The sequence below is a fragment of the Halichoerus grypus genome, chromosome 6 (assembly GCF_964656455.1).
Source record: "Halichoerus grypus chromosome 6, mHalGry1.hap1.1, whole genome shotgun sequence".
In the NCBI taxonomy this organism is placed as follows: domain Eukaryota; kingdom Metazoa; phylum Chordata; class Mammalia; order Carnivora; family Phocidae; genus Halichoerus; species Halichoerus grypus.
Genome location: NC_135717.1, coordinates 1,460,591 through 1,479,400, shown reverse-complemented (window position 1 = coordinate 1,479,400; position 18,810 = coordinate 1,460,591). Strand labels below are relative to the sequence as shown.

The 18,810-nt window shown below is 58.1% G+C and overlaps 1 protein-coding gene across 9 annotated transcripts in view; it reads left to right on the top strand.

The window, feature by feature from the left end:
- MAD1L1 (mitotic arrest deficient 1 like 1) overlaps window positions 1–18,810 on the top strand; it is a 319,758-nt gene that overhangs the window by 187,293 nt on the left and 113,655 nt on the right. The window contains exon 1 of one of the 9 annotated variants that reach the window (XM_036074199.2): window positions 17,860–17,864. The exons of the other annotated variants lie outside the window; for them this stretch is intronic. Coding sequence (XP_035930092.1) covers window positions 17,862–17,864 — 3 coding nt within the window. The 5' untranslated portion in view covers window positions 17,860–17,861. Of the gene's footprint in view, window positions 1–17,859; window positions 17,865–18,810 lie in introns of those variants that run through there. 9 annotated transcript variants of the gene reach the window in all.

The window sequence follows — 18,810 nt, the reverse complement described above, 5'->3', positions numbered from 1 at the left end:
CCTGTCACGCAGGCGCAAGCCTGAGGGTCCCTGATGGTCACAGCGCTTCCCTTCGTCAGAAACTCAGGTGGGGATGAGAAGCGCATGGGGCCTGGGAGCCGGGGCCTGGCCCCCCAGGGACTCTGACATGGGGACCCCAGTGCCCTTTCTGCTCCACATCATGACCCGCCCGACATAGAGCTGATGTGAAAACCCTCGTGATCCCTGCTTGACGCCCACGGCCAGGTCGTCCTTTGGTTGTCCCGCGGCTCTGGGCCCATGGTGGCCCCGCCTCACAGGGTGTGTGGACTGAGACGTCTGCCCGTCAGGCTCTGCAGCCCACGTTGCCCTGCTGAGCATCAGGTGTGCTCCTTGGCCGTGTGGCCACGTGCCACCATCTCGGACCACGTCTCCCCCCTCCCCTGCCCCTGAGCGGGCAGCCTGTAGGCCAAGAGGCTTCCTTACCACCGTCTGGGGTCAGACAGCTTTGCTTTTGACACATCTTTGTCCCACACAAGCTGTGGGTCTTTCCTCCTGCTCTGGCCCGTGGTCTGGTCTCTGTGGGGACCCAGCCACCAGCGTCACAGGAGGACCACGGGGCACATTTGCAGGTGTTGTGGGGCAGCTCTGCCCCAGGCCACACACCAGCCAGTTGGGGTTGGGGCGGGCTCAGGGACTCACAGCACAGGTCGGGGTTCCTGGTGCGCAGTCATCGCTTGTCAGCCCCTGACCTTGAGCGGGTCATCTGGCCTTCACCGCAATGTAGGAGTGGCCCACAAGTTGGCATGCCACGTCCCTGGGTTTGTTTCATCCATTGACAGCCGTCCCCACAGCCTCAGGCTGTCCAGCTGTGTCTTACTGCCGCTGTTCCTGTCGGCCGTGGTGGAGGCGGGGCTGGGGAGACCCGAAACAGGCCCACTCGTGAGGCAGGGGCCTGAGGATGGGCTGGGATGAGGCCCAGGCGCCAGCATCTGGGAGCCTGAGGCTGGCTGTGCTCGGAGCCCCTGACCGGCAGGGGTATGTGGTGGGCGTTGGCCAGACCGGCTGTGCTAAAGGTAGACACAGGTTAGGTAGAGTGTGAGTCCAGAGGTCAAGGATGGCAGGATGGCCTGGGCAGTGGGTGGGGGAGTCCCAGGTGGGGTGGGAAGGTTGGGGAGGGCAAGCCAGGAGAGAAGCATGGGGGTCTGAGATGCCGTTGGCGCTTGGGTGCCTGGGCCAGGGGGTGTGAGCTCCCACGTCAAGGCCCTCCAACACCTGGCACGTGTCCGCCCTCCGGAGCTGGCAAACGTAGCCAAGAAGGTAGAGCCTGAGGTTCGAGCCGCGTCGGGCCGCTCCAGCACCCGGACATGTGGCCCGGGGAGGGCAGCCCCACCCCCAGGAGCTGGGAGGCAGCCCCGCAGCACGGTCCTGATGTCACGCACCTGTTCTTCAATCTGTAAGTCAGCCCGCTGGTCTTTCCCCTGCGGGGGCCCCTGAGGGCACATCCAGTCCCTGAGGGCAGCGGGCATTCGTTGTTGACTGAGGGGGAGCCACCGTGCCTCCGCGTAGAGCCTTTGCCTCGTCTGGCGGAGAAAGGGGCTTGGGACCCAGGCAGGGTCTGACGGGGGTGCCTGCCTCCGCTGAGCCTGGGGTAGGGAGCTCTGTAAACCGTGCGGCCTAGCTCGCGTGCGTGTGCGTAACTAACGGGACTGCGGGTGAAGAAACCCGGGGGGAGACCCCGACGTGTGGGTCAACATGCATCATTCCCTTGTCTTTGACCTGAATGGACATGTGCCCGAGGGCCGTGTGTCCGTGCCGTGCACACACAGGCAGGAGGAATGAGGATGGAGTTGTGCCGAGCACAGGCCTGGTCCTCCTTCCCTGGCTCCTAGGGGTTTGGAAAGGACAGAAGCTCCCACGGTCGGGCCGCGGGGGCCGCTGCTTCTCCTCGTGGGGATGCCTGAGGGACATGGGGCTGGAGGGTGGCTTTCCCGCCTGTGTTTTCCCTTGTTTTCTGCCCATAAAGTTTCTTTGCATTGTGTAAAACTCCCTTGAGCCCTAACATACTGAAGCCCGGTTCCACCTCTAGACCAATTAGACTGGAACTCGTGGGGGTGGGGGGCCCACTTCTCCCCAGGCGATGCTGGCGCCCACCTCCGTGCAGGGGCCCTTCCCCAGGCGCTGCCGGGCCTTTGGGGAAGATGCTCCTTGGGGAGCTTTGGTGAAACGTCCCTGTGGCTCTAGCCCCGCAGAGCCGGGCAGGCGGGTGGGGACCCGGCTCGTCCCCCAGCTCATTCCCGGCTGTGCCCGGAGGTGCAGGTGCTTGGTGCACTCAAGTGGGATGCTGTGGGCGCCTTGCTTCCTTAGATCTGCGCTCAAGCTGCACCTCACGCAGGTTTAATCTCTGCCTTCTGATTGTCACATCTTGAGCTTGTCTCCCGTTTGTGTCCCTTCTCTCTCTCCTTCCCACTTAGCAGCGCCCGGCAGAATACAGCAGGTGCTCACTCAGGCCTGTGAGCCTCTGCTCTGCCCTCCCCCCGGGCCGCACCTCCTGCCTCCCGAGGAAGTGAGGGCCAGGTGGGCCCCCAGCCGGTGAGGCGGCAGCTCCGGCCCTGCTGTAAACCCTAGTTGCTGTGGGGGCTTGAAGGTGGGGACGGTGGCCAGAGCTCCCTGTGACTCGGGGACCGAGCCACCCTGGGTCTTGCTCTGTGGCCCTCACCCCGTTTCGGGGCCAGTCGTGGCGATGGGTGTGATGGGGGCACCTCTGTCCAGGTGTTGGGGACGGCCTGGTTCCTGTGCCACCTCTCCCAGCCTGCTGTCTCTGGGCCCTAAGCTGATTCACTGTTTAGGAGAAGAGAGAGAAAAGAATTTAAACATCTGTAGTTAATTGCAGATGACAAGACAAAGACAGTTTGCCTTTCTGTTATTAATTAGCAGATGCATGCTAATTAGGAAGCAAGGCACAATTCAGGCTTTTCTCTTTAAATGCAATTAATATCACAAGGAAAAATGTCCTGGGCCATAGTTGTATCATTAACATCCCTCACCCTAATTAGATCCGGCCAGCGGTGGCTGGAGAAACCAGTTTTTTGATTATAACTATAAAAATCCCTCTAATATTTTATGTACTCCGGGGAGGAAGAAGTGAAGATTTATTTTCCGATTAAAGGGGAGTGACACCCCTTACGACTCCGGGTAATGACACAGTCTTCCTCCTTGAGTCCCGTGCCCCCGGGCTCCTGTGGGCTTGCACTGCCAGCCTGCGGGCCCGTGGCCGGTCAGCCGGGAAGGGCTTGGCGGGAGACGTTCTGGCCGCAGGTGCTCCCGGGGTGTGCGTGCTGTGGCCGCATCCCAGCAGGACAGGGCCTCCACGTGGCCTCTCCCAGAGCGCCAGCCTCCCTGGCTGCAGCTCCGAGATGACCGGAGATGCTGGTGAGGCCGATTTTAAGCCCTGCGAGGGGCCCTGCACAGCGGCGTGCACCTGGCTGATGCCTCTGTCGCTGTAAAAGCAGCGCCGCGGGCCGGGAAGCGTTGGGAGGAGGCGTGTGAGCTCCCGTCGTTCAGTGCTGGCAGCCGGCATCCGTACGGCCTGCTGCCCGAGAACCTGGCCTGATCGCAGCCCACCAGCGTTGCCAGCCGCCTTCCAGGAAGTTCTTACGAGAACCTCCTGGTTCTGTGACCGATAGTGACGCGTTTCTCATCCCGGATCCATCCTGCTACGGGACCAAGCCCGGGTTGGAAGACCCCCCCCCCCCCCCCAACCCCGCCTCGACGGGAGAACTTCGTCTGTGGTGGGGGAGTCATGAAGGCTCATGGGGGACGCCATGCAGGGATCCACGGCTGGCGGCAGCCTGTTCCCCCGCAGGGTTCTGCGCCCCCAGGACAGTGTCTGACTCTCTTACCCGCTGCTGGAGCCCAGTGTGACCCAGTGAGGCGTCGGGGCCCCAGGCGGCAGGCGGGGGACAGGGTGCCCCACGGGCCGGGCCCCAGGAGCTGCGGCTGCACGTCTCAGGCTGACCTGGTTGGTCTGACCAGTCTGCGTGTGTCCCCGTGCCGGCCCCTCTGCCGCAGGCACTCCCCCCCAGCGTCTCGTGGGGTCACTGCTTCTGCGCCTCTGTACCAGCATCTGGCCGCACACCCGGCTGTCCTGCTTTTCCTCGGGGAGCCAGTGCGGGAGACCGGCCTTCCCTGCAGGCCAGCTGTGTCTGGCACGGAGTGAGCACTCCGAGTGTGGTGGGGTTGATTTGGGGTGGGCATCTGCAGGCCGGGTTGGTTCTTGAGTGCCCCGAACACCGATGGTGACAGGTTTATGAATGCGCACTCACCCGGCCTGACGGCGAGCCGGGCGCTGTTCCGAGAGCTCTGCAGACGTCCACTCTCGGAGCCCTGTTAGGTGACCCTGTCGTCACCCACCTTACTCATCAGGAGGCAGAGGCCTGGGTCCCAGCAGGTCCCAGCTCCCGTGGCTTTGCTGCCAGCACACACTTCTGCCTGGGCCTTCAGGACCCCTGAGTACGTGGGACTGTCCCTTGTGTTCCTGACCGCCCTGACCCGTGTGAGCACATGCTGCGTGCTCACTGCCCCCACCTGTGAAGTGCCAGACGCCCGGAGTTGTGTGTGCCCCCCGGAGTGGCTCTGCTGAGTGCTGGCTCCTGGGGATGAGTGCCTGGGGCAGCTCTGTGGGAGCTGGGAAGCCATTTTTAGGGATGGAGGGAGAAGGGCTCAATGAGGCATATTTAGAAGTTAGCATCGAGCTGACCTGGGGTGCACAGGGCTGCCCCCGAGAGCAGAGTCCCCGGCAAGTGCCTCAGGGCTGGAGGGCTGTGGGTGCCTGAGGGACGTGGAGCTAGTTTCCAGCTTGACGGCCGCCCTGGGGCAGGGCTCACAAGGGCTTGGCGCCTGCTCTCCACAATGCACTGGCTTGTCTGTCCCCCGAGCCCCAGCGTGTGGGTGTCCAGAGTCCAGCCCTGGGTCCTTCCCTCCTCAAGGTGCTCCCCACTGGGCCCTGGCAACGGCCAGCTTGGGGCTCTCTGCCCTCGGCCACGGTGGTCCCGTCTTACGATGTAGCTCCTAAGGGAGAGAAGGGGTCACGCACCTGGGACTGGACAGCTTTCATGGCTCTGCATGCTGGTGGTAAATCTGTCGGATTCAGCGAGTGGGTCCTGAACCCCACTTCCGGGTGGCTGTTCTCTTTCCGCATGCCTGTGTTCACTGAGGCCCCTGCTGTGCTCTGTGCACGGCTTCCTGCGCCCCTCCGTGTCGCCCGCATGCTGTTTCCGCCCCTTGGAATGTGTCTCCGTCGCGCGGGGCCCAGTTCTCCCTCAGCATCGAGCTAATCGTCCTCTGCCTCCCCCTGTTGCTATCCCGCGAAGACATCCCACGTTCACTGGTGGGCACGTGACTGTCACCATGGCCGTCGTCCTCGCCGTGGACCTGCTTTAGATCATGCCGCAGCCACTGAGTGCCGAGTGCTCCCGTGTGCTGGACACATGCTCACCGCTGTGTCCGGACCGTGTCTTTGAGTCCTGACCGCAGACCCTCTGGGTGCCGGTGACCTGGCCGTGACTCAATGAGGGGACAGGTGCCGTGAGTGGGCGGGCGGGCGGCAGGCCGGTGGGCACTGTGGGGCTTGCTCACGCCAGCTGTCCGTGCGGGAGCGCAGTCCCACATGGCTGAGCCCCGGACTCAGGTTTCAAGTGCTGAGCGACTGGACACGGACACAGGGAAGCAGCGTGTGCCCCCGGGCCTCTCTCCCGGTGTGGGGGCCGGCCTTTTTGGTTTTGCCAGGTTTGCAAAGACCTAACAAGAGGTTGGTGATTTATTGTCTTAAAAAAATCCATCTGCATCTTAGGGACGCTATCCTGAGAAGATGGCTTCTTAGCCTAGAAAATAAATGTCTAATGGTGTAATTTGTGGTTCTTAATTGGATCCCTGCACAAAAGGAGAAGAAAACTCCCCGGTGTGGCGGGAGCACTTTGGTTTATTCCTGTCTGGAGCAGAGCAACGTGCTGTCGAAGTTCTCAGGGCCATAGCCTGTTGAATATCTGGCAAGGCTTGACCTCTCAGTGTTTTCTGTCCCGGTGAAGCTCGGAGTTAGCTTGTCAGGTCTCACGGAAGAATCCTGCTGCCTTGTGCTCATGGACTCTGTGCAGTGCTGACTTCCCGTCCGCGATACCGGGCGTGGCTCTGGCCTCTCGGTCTTCATGGCCTTTGCTGGAGTTTGGTCTGTTGTTCCGGTGAGTCTTGCATGCTTCTTGTTAGGCCTCTGCTTGGGTGTTTGATCATTTCCATTACTCGCACGTTGCTCTCTGCCCTGGCTGGCAGCCCCACACTCACCACCAGCCTGCCGGGGCCCCTCACGGGATCGGGGGGCCGAGAGAAGGCGGGCACTGCAGACGGGGAAAGGGACCCCCAACGGGCCCCAGCACACAAAGCCGAGGCGCAGTGAGAATCTGTAACAGCCACAGATTGAGATTGGTTAATTTATCTTTAAAAACCATGGGGCTCCTTCTAGCTGGGGAGACCTTCTCGTGCTCGTCCCGGTTCTAAGTACGGTGTTTGCGTGTCCTTTAAACGTCTCGTGCTCTGCAGTGACCCTCTCTGGCTTCGCTCCTTCTCAACTGCCAGTTCTTACTGTGTCCGCATTATGTGATTTTGCTCCTTACCGTATTATTAAATCCGCCACATCTTCAGTAGCCGCTGCAGTTCCCCTCCCACGCGTTCGCTGCGCGCCTTGCAGGTGTGTTGGGGGGGGAGCTGGGTCGGACGTGGTCCTGGCCTTGGCGCCCATGGTCCTCTGCAGGGGCTCAGCCGGCCTGGAGTCTGCCCTCCAGGGTCTCGCTGCTGCTTCCTTTGGCCCACGGCCTCTGGGGGAAGCTCGCGTGGTGGCTGCAGCCGGACTTGTCCTGAGCCTTCCTGACTGGGAAATGTGGGAACGTGGGTGTCCTGGGCCCCCCGGTGAACCCCATGAGGCAGAGGTGACCTCAGGCGTTCTGTAGCGACACCTTTTCCTCTTGGGCAGCATTCCTGATGTCACCCGTGGAGACAGAGGGTCCAGAGTCCTTAGAACTGTGCACACATTTTCTGGAGAGGGGGTTTCCATTCTCATGGGATTTTCCTGGACTTTCTGACAGTCTCGCCCCCCGGTGTCAACCGTCGCTGTCCTGGAAGGAGGTGGCCTCCTTGCCTCAGCCAACCCTCTGGAGCCCACCCCGCTGGAAGCACGTGGACGCCTCCTTCCACGCGTTCCTGGGGATGGGCTTCCCCCTCCGCGGAGCTGGGCCTGGGGCCCCAGAAACCACGGCTGGGCTAGCTGGGTGCTCTCGTTGGCTTCGGTTCTGTTTTCTTTTTGGTTTTTTTTTGGCTAAAACACTGGATTTCTCCAAGTCTGTCTCCTGGGCCTTCCTGTCTTCTCTCACCATGTACCTGCCACCTGCTGCTGGGCTGCCCTGGCCAGTCTCTCCGGCCCTAAGGCTGATGGCCTCTGGGGCGCCGTCCCAGCCTGCTCACTGGGTCCTCTGTCTCAGCAGATGTGCGGGCGTGGAGCGCGGCTCCTGTAGGGCGAAAACTCTGCTTGCACGCACTCTCCGCCTGGGCTTCGTGCTCTGAGGTGCAGCCGGTATGTCCCAGCTCGGGGACAGCTGTGCTCACAGGAAGTGCCCGGGAGAGCCACCGGTGGCTACGGTGGCCTGTCGCACTGGGCGTGTCCCTCAGAAGGGATGGAACGTGATGAGGGCGATCTGTTTCGGCCCCTCCCCCCTCCCCGGGAAGCAGCCACTACAGGGCCCTTCCCAGATGCATGATGGGCCCAGAGCTGAGCAGAAAGGCGGCCTCTGACCAGGATTCCCACTGTGACCTCGGCGTCGTCTCTTCTCTGGGACACCTGAGTCACCTGCCCCGACGGGGCTCTGGAGAGGCAGCAGCCTGAATCCTGGGATGCAGTGGGCCTTGGCTCCGTCAGCACCACCTGTGGTCCTTGGCCCAGGCGGACCCTCGTGCGTCCCGGGAGCAAGTAATGAAACAGACTAGGGGTTGGAGCATCCTTCTCTGGTGCTCAGCAGTGCTGGGTTCACTAGAATCGTGTCGAGGTAGGGGCCCACTCCCCTGCTCCTCCTGCCGGTTGTGGCTTCGTGGAATTGGGTAAGGCCCTTGGGATCGAACTGTGTATCCTCCCAAATTAAACTGAAACACACGGTCTCTATTTAAAGGTTATGCTCTACTAGCGAACCAGCCTCGAGTACCATTAGCATTCCTGACGCTTTGGAGCTGTGAGTGAGTCTGGCAGGCCCGGCCCCCTTGCAAGGAGGGAGGGACCGACCTTGTCACCAGAGGAGACAGGCAGCTCAGAGGCTGGTCCACGCTCCTCCTGGCTTGCTGCCACGGAGGTCTGTGCCCGGTGCTTGGGCAGCTCCACCAAGGAGCCGTGTCTCCTGCGCTGTGCACGCATCTGCGTCTGTTGAGGGCACAGACCCTCTAGAGAGCTCCACCTCTAAGTGTTCATCAGTCCCCCACCTTCTGGGTCTCCACTCAGAGGTGAGTCCTGTACGGGAGGCTGCACTCTGGTGAATCTCCAGCCGGACTCATGAGAAGAAGGGGAGAGAAGACACAGATTATCAGCATCAGGAAGGAGAGGGCGCAGTCATGCTTCTTACCATCCTAGTGGGTATAGGTGCGTCTCATTGTAGTTTGGGTTTGCATTTCCCTGATGGCTAGTGATGTGGATAGAGCATTTCCTCACATACTTGTTGGCCATTTGTAGATTTTCTTTGGAGAAATCTCCTTTCAGATCCTTTATCCATTTTTAAATTGTTTTTATTTTCTTTTGTCTCTTTGTTGAGTTGTAAGACTTCTGTAGGGTTTTTTCATAAATTATAGGTACTCAGTCCTCATCAGATAATTTGTGAATTGTCCTCTCAGTCTCTAGAGAATGTCTTTTGGTGTGCACATGGTTTTGGCTTTTATCCATTTGATCTGTTTTTTCTTTTGTCATTTGGTGCTCTTGGTGTCATATCTAAGAAACTGTTACCACATCCAGGGTCACAAAGATTTACGCCTGTGTTTCCTTCTAAGAGTTTTGTAGTTTTAGCTCTTACACTTAGGTTTTAATAATTTTGAGTTAATTTTTGAAGACGGTGTGAAGTAGGGGTCTACCTTCCTTCTCTCGCACATGGCCGTCCAATGGTCCCAGCCCATTTGTTCAAGGACTGTTGTTTCCCCACTGAAAGTCTCAGTACCCTTGTTGATAATCATTCGACCGTAGATGCTTGGGTTTATTTCTGGATTTCAGTTTGGGTCCCTTGATTTGTATGTCTGTCCTTTATCAGTACCACGCTGTTTTGGTTACTGTCACTTTGTGGTAAGTTTTGAAAGTAGTAAATGTGAATCCTCCAACTTTCTTCTTTTTCAGGATTATCTTTGCTGTTGGGGTCTTTGTAATTTCATATGAATTTTAGGATCAGCTTTCCCATTTCTGCAAAAACAGGACTTTAAGAGGAGTTGCGTTGAATCTGCAGATCACTTTGAGGAAGATTGCCATCTTAACAGCATTAAGTCTTTCAACCCATGAACACAGAATGTCCACTTATTTCGGTTTACTTTCATCTGTTTTAGCAGTGTTTTATAGTTTTCAGTGTGTACGTACTTCCTCCTTGGTTATACGTATTCTTGAGTTTCCTATTCTCTGTGATGCTCTTGTGAATGGAATTGGTTTCTTTGTTGATTGTTCATCACTAGTATGCAGACAAGCCGCCAGTGTTTGTGTGGTGATCTTGGTTCCTGCCACTTTGCCAGATTCTTTTAACTCCCAATAGTTTTTTGTGAATTGTGTAGGATTTCCTGTATATGGGATCATGTCATCTGTGAGTAGAGATAGCTTTACTTCTTCCTTTCCAGTTTGCTGTCTTTTGTTTCTTATTCTTTCCTAACTGCTCCAGCTGGAACTCCAGTACCATGTCAAATGGCAGTGCTGGAAGTAGACATCCTTGTTCTGTTCTTGATCTTAGGGGGAAGCTGTCCGTCTTTTACCGTAGAGTATGATGTGAGCTGTGGGTTAAAGTAAATGCATTTTATCAGGTTGGGGAAGTTCCCTTCTATTTCTGGTTTGCCGAACATTTTATCATGAAAGTGTGTTGGATTTTGACAAGTGCTTTCCTGCACTGATTGAGGTGATCATGTGGTTTTTCGCTTCATTCTGTTAAGGTGGTGCATTGCATTAGTTGGTTTTTGTGTGTTGAGCCATTCTTGCGTTCCTGGTGGAAAGCCCACCTGGTCGCGGTGTAGGACCCTTTCAGATGCTGCCTGTGGGCTCGCCACCGTCTTGTCGAGGTTGTGCGCCTATATTCATAAGGGCTCTTGGTCTCGGTTTTCTTCTCATGTGGTGCCTTCTCTGGCCGTGGTATCAGCTTTATGCTGTCCTCGTGGAATAAGCTGAGAAGCGTTCCTCCTCCTTAACTTCTTGTAAGAATTTGGGAATTCTGTGTTAATTCTTTTATGTGATTGGGAGCCTTCGCCAGCGAAGCCATCCGCTCCTGGACATGTCTTTGTTACTGATTGAGCCTCCTCACTTGTCATGGGTCTGTTCAGATTTTCCATTTCTTCTGGAGTCAGTTTTGGGGTTTCTGTGTTTCCAGGAGTTTGTCTGAGTCGTCCAGGTGGCCTAACAGCTACTCCAGGATTCTCTTACCGTCCTTCTTACTTCCTAAGGTCAGTGACTCTGCTCCCACTTCTGCCGTCAGCGGATGGGCCCCCTTCTCTCTTCCCTCTGTCGGTCTAGCTGATGTTTGACGGTTTTGTTCATCTTCACTTCTCGGTGGCCATGCTTTTCCCTTTCAGGACGTGAAGGGGGTTTTCCCACTGACTCTGACTTGCCTTGTTTCCCTCGAGCTTCTCATGTAACTTGTCTGTTTTCTCTGCTTTTTCTCTGCTTTTCCAGCACTTTCTTGGTCGCTGGGTGGAGCGGTTTGATTGTGATGCGCCTTGTTGCACTTCGTGGTGTCTCCTGTGCTTGGGGTTTCTGCATTTCTTAGCTCCATGGACTTGCTGTCCTCGTCCTTTGTGAGTGTCCGGTTACCCACAGTTGGGTGCTGGGACTAGTCCCCCAGCCCACGTGTGCTCTTCTCATTTCTGAAAATCCTCTCTCTCTCCCTCTCCTGTTGTGAATCATTCCTGTTGCTATGTCTCCAGGCTCCCCGACCTAATCTTCAAGCAGAATGACCTGCATGTTTTTACTTCCAGCGTTGCTGTTTACGTTTCTATAAAGTTTGCCTCGGTCTTCCTTTTTCCCCGCACATTTATACTTAATATTTGAAAGTATGGAATTCAGTTATGTGACTGTTTCGGAGTCATTCTGTGCTCCTTCTACACCTGTGTTGGGCGGATGCAGGAGACCTGTGTATTCCTGTGAAGACCCGTGAGCTTTGTTCAGGTATGCAGTGAAGCTCCTGAGAGATAGTCCCATCTGCCGGGTGGCATTTTGCTGACATTCCGGGCTGCCCTGGGGCAGTGTTAGTTCTGGGGCTAATTACCACCAGCCCTGGGCCTCAGCCGCCTTGGGCGCTCTGCCTGGTGCCCCGTGAGTGAGGGGCTTTGGAGTCTGGCTGGACGGAGGAGGTGCTGTTCCCTCTTGTCCCTTCTCCTGGTTCAGTCTTCGGTCTGGGCGTCTTTCCTGTCCTGCGTCTGCCAGTCAGGGTTGTCCTTCATACTCTGGGTTCCCTGCACATGTCCTGCACTGTGAGGTCTGGCTGCCACGGTCTCCCCGCACTGCTGATTCTGCCTTCTCAGCAGGGAAGGCGAGCTGGGGCGCCCAGCAGGCCTGCCTCGTGCTTTCCAGCCTTCCGGTTCTCCAGAGGCGGCCTTGGCCGTGGGAGCCTCTGGCCCAGCTCTTCACCCTAGCCTGTTGTGCCCCTGGCCTCCCTTAGAGCACTGGGCATTTCAACCAGAAGGTTGATGCAGAGTCTTCCATGACACAAGGATTTGCAGGAATAAATGTAGGAGATCACAGTTCATGTACTGAGCACTTCCTGATACCTGGGCCTTTGTCTGATTGTCCGGGGATGGGGTCACCTTATGTCCCCCGGCCTGATCAGGGCTCCTTCCCTGCCCCGTGGTTGTACGGATGGGACCTCAGTCTCCAGACTGTGGCCCTAGACCTCCTCCTGGCTTCTGGGTGCTGAGCCTCCTGTGGCCTCGGCCCACGGTGCCCTCCAGGGTGGGGATAGGGGAGTGCTGGTGTGTGCTCTGCCTGAGGCCGCCTAAGCAGATTTGCCCTCGGAGGATTTGGGAAGTGAGTCCTGGTCTGGAACCTTTGGGTAAATGGTAGGTTTCCGATCCCTTTTGGGAGGCTATCCAACCTTTGTTGTATTAATCTCTGGTTTGTAGAAGGGATTTTCACTTCTGTATATATATTCCACTAACCTTTGTAGACTGATGGGATGAAGAGCAGTAACTTTGAGAAGTGGTGTGGCCTCCTGAGCTGTGACCTAGTCCAGAGACCTTGTCTTGTCCTGTGTCCTCCTGTCCTGTCCCCACCACAGACCCACCCTGCTGCTCCCCTTCTTCCCGCACCTGACTGGTGGGGTTTGGCGGCCAGTTGGTGGTGCAGAGATCTGACCTCACGGCGTCCGCACAGGTGTCTGGGGTTGGCTGCAGCCCGTGCTTGCCTCCCTGACTTCAGCGAGCGGGGTCTCTGATGGGAGGATCTCGGTGGTTGAGCCCCCCACGCATTTCCGTGTTCTGGATGCCTCCGTGCCTTTGCCCGCACTGTTCCCGCTGCGTGGCATCCCTTTTCCCCCTGGGACACTCCCTCTCCTTGAGCCTGTGCCTTCGCTCCCGTGGACAGGCTGCACACGACTCTGTCCAGCTGCATCCGAGGCGGTGGCGTGATTTCTCAGCCGGCGCATCTCCCCGCCCACGTAGACTTGACTAACGTTCAGACTCAGACGTCGTCCCCTGACCTGCCTGCCGGAGAGCGAGGGTTAGGGCCGAGCCAGGCGCCCCTTCGACGAGAGCCTTCTCTCGGGTGCTTTGGTTCTCGGTGGCCGCCTGGGGCTGTGAGGTTGCTGGGGGTGTGCAGACACGGGTCCAGGGCGCCCCCCTCGACCCCGCGTGTGGGTTCCACAGGCACCGCCCCTGCCGCCGCTGCCTCCGGGCTTGGAGTTGACGTAGACGGGACAGACGGGACATTCAGGCACGGGCTTGGTTTGCGGGCCTTCCGACGGTTTTGCTCCCTGCCATGAGTCTGTCACCGGCACCCTTGACAGCAGGTGACTTGTACGGCCCTTCCTCCCCCGGCCGCTGTGGAAATCCCCGTAGTCAGGAGCAGCTTAAATATAAGACCAAGGAAAACGGAAGGACAGTGATGGGTGAGAACGGTATTCCTCCGCGTCAGCGGCCCTGAGGCCGCGAGCACGCCACAGCGACGCACGTTTCTCACGTGACACACGGTTCTCTGCTGTGAACACGAGGCAGTATCGTCCTCCCTGTCCCGTGGCAGGTGTCTTCCCGCAGAATTCGTTGCCGCTGAGAGCGTGCGGGAAGCGTCTGTGCTGCTTCGTCGGAGGCCGGAGGGTCCGGGTTCAGATCACAGCCGGCCGCTCTTGCACCTGCACAAGCTGGGGCAGCACGCCTGGGATTGTGCCGTGTGCCCGGGAGGTGCCGGCGTGTGCGGCCCGGGGCACACGAGGGAACGCTCAGTGACACGGGCCGCCGGCCCCGTGCGGGCGAGAGGTGCCCTCAGCACCAGGCCTGGCTGGCACCCTCCCCAGTGAGAAGCCGGCGCCGAAGCCCCCGCAGACCCTCCAGCCGCGCTGGGCTGGGCGTGCGGTCGGGCCGAGCCTCGCCGCCTGGGGGTCGCAGTCCAGGTGCTTAGCGATAGGGAGTTGGCTCCTGTCACTGCCGGGGGCGGGCGAGCAGCCCCCTGCTTCCAGGCCCTGGGCGTGCCTTCCGCCCACGGCCACCCTGGTGGGGACAGTGGTGGGCCAGCTGCGGGGCTGTTGGGCTGGCGTCCCGCAGATGGTGCGCCCTTCGGCTCTTGGGCCTCTGTGGCGCTGACTCGTTCCCTCATCAGCGGGGGGTGGTCCAGCGTGGGGGCAGCAGACCAGCGCACAGCGCGTCCCGCCCACTGCCGGCTCTAAGTAACGCACTTAAAACAAAGCGACTGCGCCCGTTTGTGCGCCTGTCGTCTGTGGCTGCCTGAGGCAGCAGTGGGTGCTCCCTGCCGGGCCTTCCCACTGCGGGTGTTCTGACCCCTGGTTGAGAGGGTGCCTAAAGCTGTGTCACCCCCAGTTCCTGGGCTCGATCCACGCTGCGGTCGGGGCCTGGCTTCCAGGGGCCTTTGTGAAGGCGCCCTGACATGCGGGCACCAGGCCCTGAGGAGGCACAGTCCCCTGGGAGGCAGCCGGGAGGCTTCCAGGGAGCCCAGTCCCCCCACACCCTGGCTGTGGGTTCGCCAGCAGAGGCTCCGAGGGCAGCCGTTCCCGGCGCTCTCTGCGGTCAGCACGTGTGTGCCAAACTGCGGGATGTTCCTGGCGGCCCCTCGCACCGGCGCCTTCCCTGTGGTCTGGGGCCGGGGTCCAGAGCTCTGTCCCCCCCGATCTTGAGCCAGGACCCCGAGTGGCACAGAGGCAACACCTGCGTTCGGTCGACAACTGGGCGCACACCAGGCTCGTGCGCCCGGCCCCCACGAGGGCCTGGAGGTCGGTGCTGCGGCGGAAAGCCGGAGGGCCTGGGGAGGACCCGTGGTCGGGGCACATGCCGCCGCGTGAGCCGCTGGCTGGGGTTGGTTATCGAGAATAGAGGCTCGACTGGGTGGCCTGTCCTTTGGTGGATGCTGGCCTGGGCTCTGAGCCAATTACTGGGTATTTTTAGTGTTTTCTTACTGTTTGAGTTAGCGACACGTGCACGTGGTGTGAAGTGAGGATCGTAAAAACAAGGCAAGATGGTAGCGCTCAGCCATCTTCCTGCCCGGCAGGCCTGTGTGCTGGAGGCTGCTGGCTCCCAGTGTCTTGTGCGGGCTGAGAGGTCCCTCCTCGTGCAGCCCAAAGTGAAGCAGTCAGGTGCTCGGGCAGTTCATGCCCTTGGCATCTCGGTGAGTGGCGGGCTCGGTTTCTGTTGGCGTCAGAGGCAGGGGGGCTGGGGGCAGCCGGACCTTCGGCCAGGCCGGAGGCGAAGTCCCCTCAGGGGCTGCTTCCCGGTCCCCACGAGTGTTCAGCTCCAGGTCCAGCATGAAAATGGCAGGGGGGTGTCAGCCGGCCCTTGGCTTTGGAGGAACGTTTACCTCCTTGGCCTCAGCCTGCTTGCCTAGGGAACAAAAAGCAGCCTCCGAGGGGGCCGTGGACGGGGCTGGCACGTCTGGCTTCCCCGGAGGGGGTCCCCAGGGGCGCCCACCCGTCCCAGAGTATGAGCACCGTCTGCCAGCAGCCGGGCTCCATGGGTGTTCGATTCGTTTGGAGCAGCACTGCTGGTGATTACGCCTGTTAATTTGGAGAGCGAGCCCAAGAAAGGAATATAAATTTGTGTGTTAACTTCAGAGGCTGGAGAGGCAGAGCAGTGTCTCTCCGGGAGACAACGTGTGGAGGTGAAGCAGGGAGCTCTGCGGAGTGGCTCCCGCCGGCCGGGGTGGGCCCAGGACCTCGTCCAGGGTGTGCGTGGCGCGTGGGCCTCGTCCTCATCGCGGGCGCTGCCCTGGGCCGCGCGCTGTGTCTGCAGACAGCCCCTCCGAGGGGCCTCCCCTCCAAGCCCTACCTGCGGGCCAGCTGCGGTTTGAGAACGGCTCGCGGAACGGCCCTCATGGTTTTGTCATTTAGGAAGTCTCTCAGAAGATGCAATCCAATTAGTCCTCTGTTCTTTTTTTTTTTTTTAATACCAACTCCAAATACAGATTTTTCTCAGTCAAGTATGAAATAGGTAGTTGCAGACTGCAGTATTAATGCATTTCCAATTTTCACTTCTTCCAGGGCCAGCTCCTAGCAGCGTGGCTTCGCCTGGGCCTCTGGGCCGGGCCTCCGGGTGGAGGCGGGCGGTGCCGCGGGTGGGCTCTGGGCACCCTCCAGACGGGTGGCCGTGTGGCACTGCAGGGAAGGGGCCCTGGCTCTGGCGTGTGCTGGGCCCTTGGATGGGCATTTTCCTCTCTGTCTTCTCACTTCCTGCTCAGACCTCAGGAACAGAAGGTATTGCCCCCACTTTACAGATGAGGACATTGAGGGTCAGCCTGTTTGTGAACAAGCCCAGGGGCTCCCGGACAGTGTGGTGTGAACCCCCCTGGGAGAGGGGCCCCAGAGGAGAGGCTGTGGCCGCGGACGACCGTGCACCCCGTGCCCAGCTGTTCCCGAGGCACCCACAGCAACACTGCTCCCATTCCTCCCCCAGTAGGCCCTTTCAAAGCCCCGACTGGTTTCCCTCCTTTTAAGTATAAATCCGTTTAAGTACTTTGTGAAATTGGGTGTCTGGTGGGTAAACAAACTCCAGGTCTTTTTCCTCCCTGGATGGCGTGCTTCCTTGTGTCTTTACCGTGGCCCCACTCCCTGCCCCGGGCTGTCCTGGTCCAGGCCTGGCCGGTCCACCACCCCCAAGGCTGTGCTGCGCTGGGCCACACATGCAAGGGACGTGCCAGGCCTGGGCTTGTGCTGGTCATCCGCATGCTCTGGACCCCTGCCTGTGGGCCTGGACCTCCTCCTGCGTGCCATGTCTGAGCTGGGAATTGGTAAAGAGGTGACCGGTGCACACCCACCTTCAGGAGTTCCCAGGCTGGTGGGGAAGAAAAGTCCTGGAATCACACGGTTGAACAGTGCACGGGGGCTGGCACTCCCGGCTCGGGAGGACTGGTGTGAAGGTGGCCTTTGGGGTGGATCTGAATGGTGATTGGGAACTGACTGGCAGGCACATACGTGTGTCTCGTGTGCTGGCCACCACCCCGGGCTGGGGAGCCAGGAGGGTGCGGGCTCTCCGAGGGCAGGCTGCGGCAGTCCCTCGTGGGCCTCAGGACGTGTGGGCTGTAGCCCTCGGAGGCTCGGGATGTCAGGCTCCAGCGGGGCGGGAGAGGGTGAAGTGGAAAGCCTATTAGTTATGAGTCAAGCCTACAAGTTAAAAGGGCCTGTTTGGCTTTGAACGCTGTGGCATAAGTCAGCATTTCTTCCTTCTTTCTTGGAAATTGTCCAAAAGTACCAAGAAGAATGAAAGCCAAAAAAGGCAAACCTAAATTTGGGCCAAACAGAACTTCAGCTAAAACCCAAGCCCCTAAACGGGAGGGGGCTGGCCCTCAGCGGAGGCGGTGGTAGGGGTGTGCGGGGCGAGCCCAGAGGTGAAGCTGCCCAGAGAGAACACTGCTTGAAGGAGCAGCTCCGTGGACCGGCCCTGCCGGTGGGGGATACGGCCGCAGGGGGAGATGGAGACGAGAGCTTGCAGCTTCCCCTCTTGCAGAGAGAAGTTGGGAAGGTACATGGAACTCAGAGCCACCTGGTCAGGTTTGGAAGAAGAGAAGGCACCCCGTCCTTTCTGCAGTGTGCCCTTTTGCACAAGCTGGATTGAATGAAAGTCACCTTCACCAATGAGTAATAAAGGCAAGATCACACAATTTGGTAAGGTCCAAACGTTTTATAGAAAAGCAAATATCAAAAAATTTTCACAAAAAAAATTAACAACCTGACCTTGAGCAGACGAAAACTATGAACATTTTGCCGCGAATCCGGGGTGTCCGTGAGGCTGGAGCAGAGGCTGAGCTGGGGCTGGTGGGCCTGAGGGCCGGGTGCATGTCTGCAAGGAGCGGCGGCCAGAGCCGAACCCACAGGCCTGGAGGACTGAAGCCAGCGTGGAGGTCAGGAAACGGGACCAGGCAGATGCTGTGGGTTCGGGAAACACGGAGTCCGTGTGTTTAATGGAAGTTCTCCGGAAGGAAGCAGACGGGAGCGGACATGGTAGTGGCAGCGTTCCCGCCGTGGAGGCTGAAGGTTAAAACATTTGAAGTTAACGTCGTGTAGCGAGAGCACATTTAGCTGTCGAAAGTGAACAGTAAGAAGGGTCACACATCGGTGGAGGAGGTGAACAGGGACTGTCGAAAACAGAGAAGTGCAGGTATTATGTCAAGGGAAGAGTTATAAAAGCAACCATTAGAACAAAAAGATGCAAACTCATTTCACACAAAAAAGTAAACAAGATACACAGGCTACAGATAGATCATCTATGTTCAGAAAGCGCAGAGATGGGGAGAGATTCGGGCGAGTCCTCGAGGACACCAGCAGTAGGAGAGTTTGTGACCCATGATATTTCGAGTGGGCCAAGAATAAGTGATGGAAGGAACAGTCCGTTTTAGGTAAAGCCCTCAAGCCCAAAACTAGAGAAGACTCTTCATAAAGTGCTCATAGGAAACGCTCACCAGAATTCACCGCATATTGATGATACAGAAAACCTTCCTGAACTCAGACAGGTAGAACTAATGCAGACACGTGATGAATTTGAGATTATGAACAAAACAAGAAAGAAACAGAACCCAAATCTCCGTCTTCAGCATTTCTTGGGTCGAAGAAGAAAGGATATCCGGAAGTGCACAGAATCCAGAAAACACATCTCAGAGCCTGTGGGAAGCAGAGCAGGGTTGAGAAGAAAAATTGCAGATTAAATATTTATATTATTGAGCAGGAAAGCGTGAAGAGAGATAGATTAAAGACCCCGCTCAAGAACTCAGGAAAGGGAAACAAAATAAGCCCTAGTCAAGCAAAAAGTAGGAATTTGCAAAGATCAAAGCCGAAGTTAATAAGAAAGTGAAAAACAGTAGAAATAATAAATCCAAGTGCCCGTGCCCGAAATAAAGCCAGTTCAATGTATGAATCCCCCACAGTCCCAGTGAAAAATGAGTAGACGCAC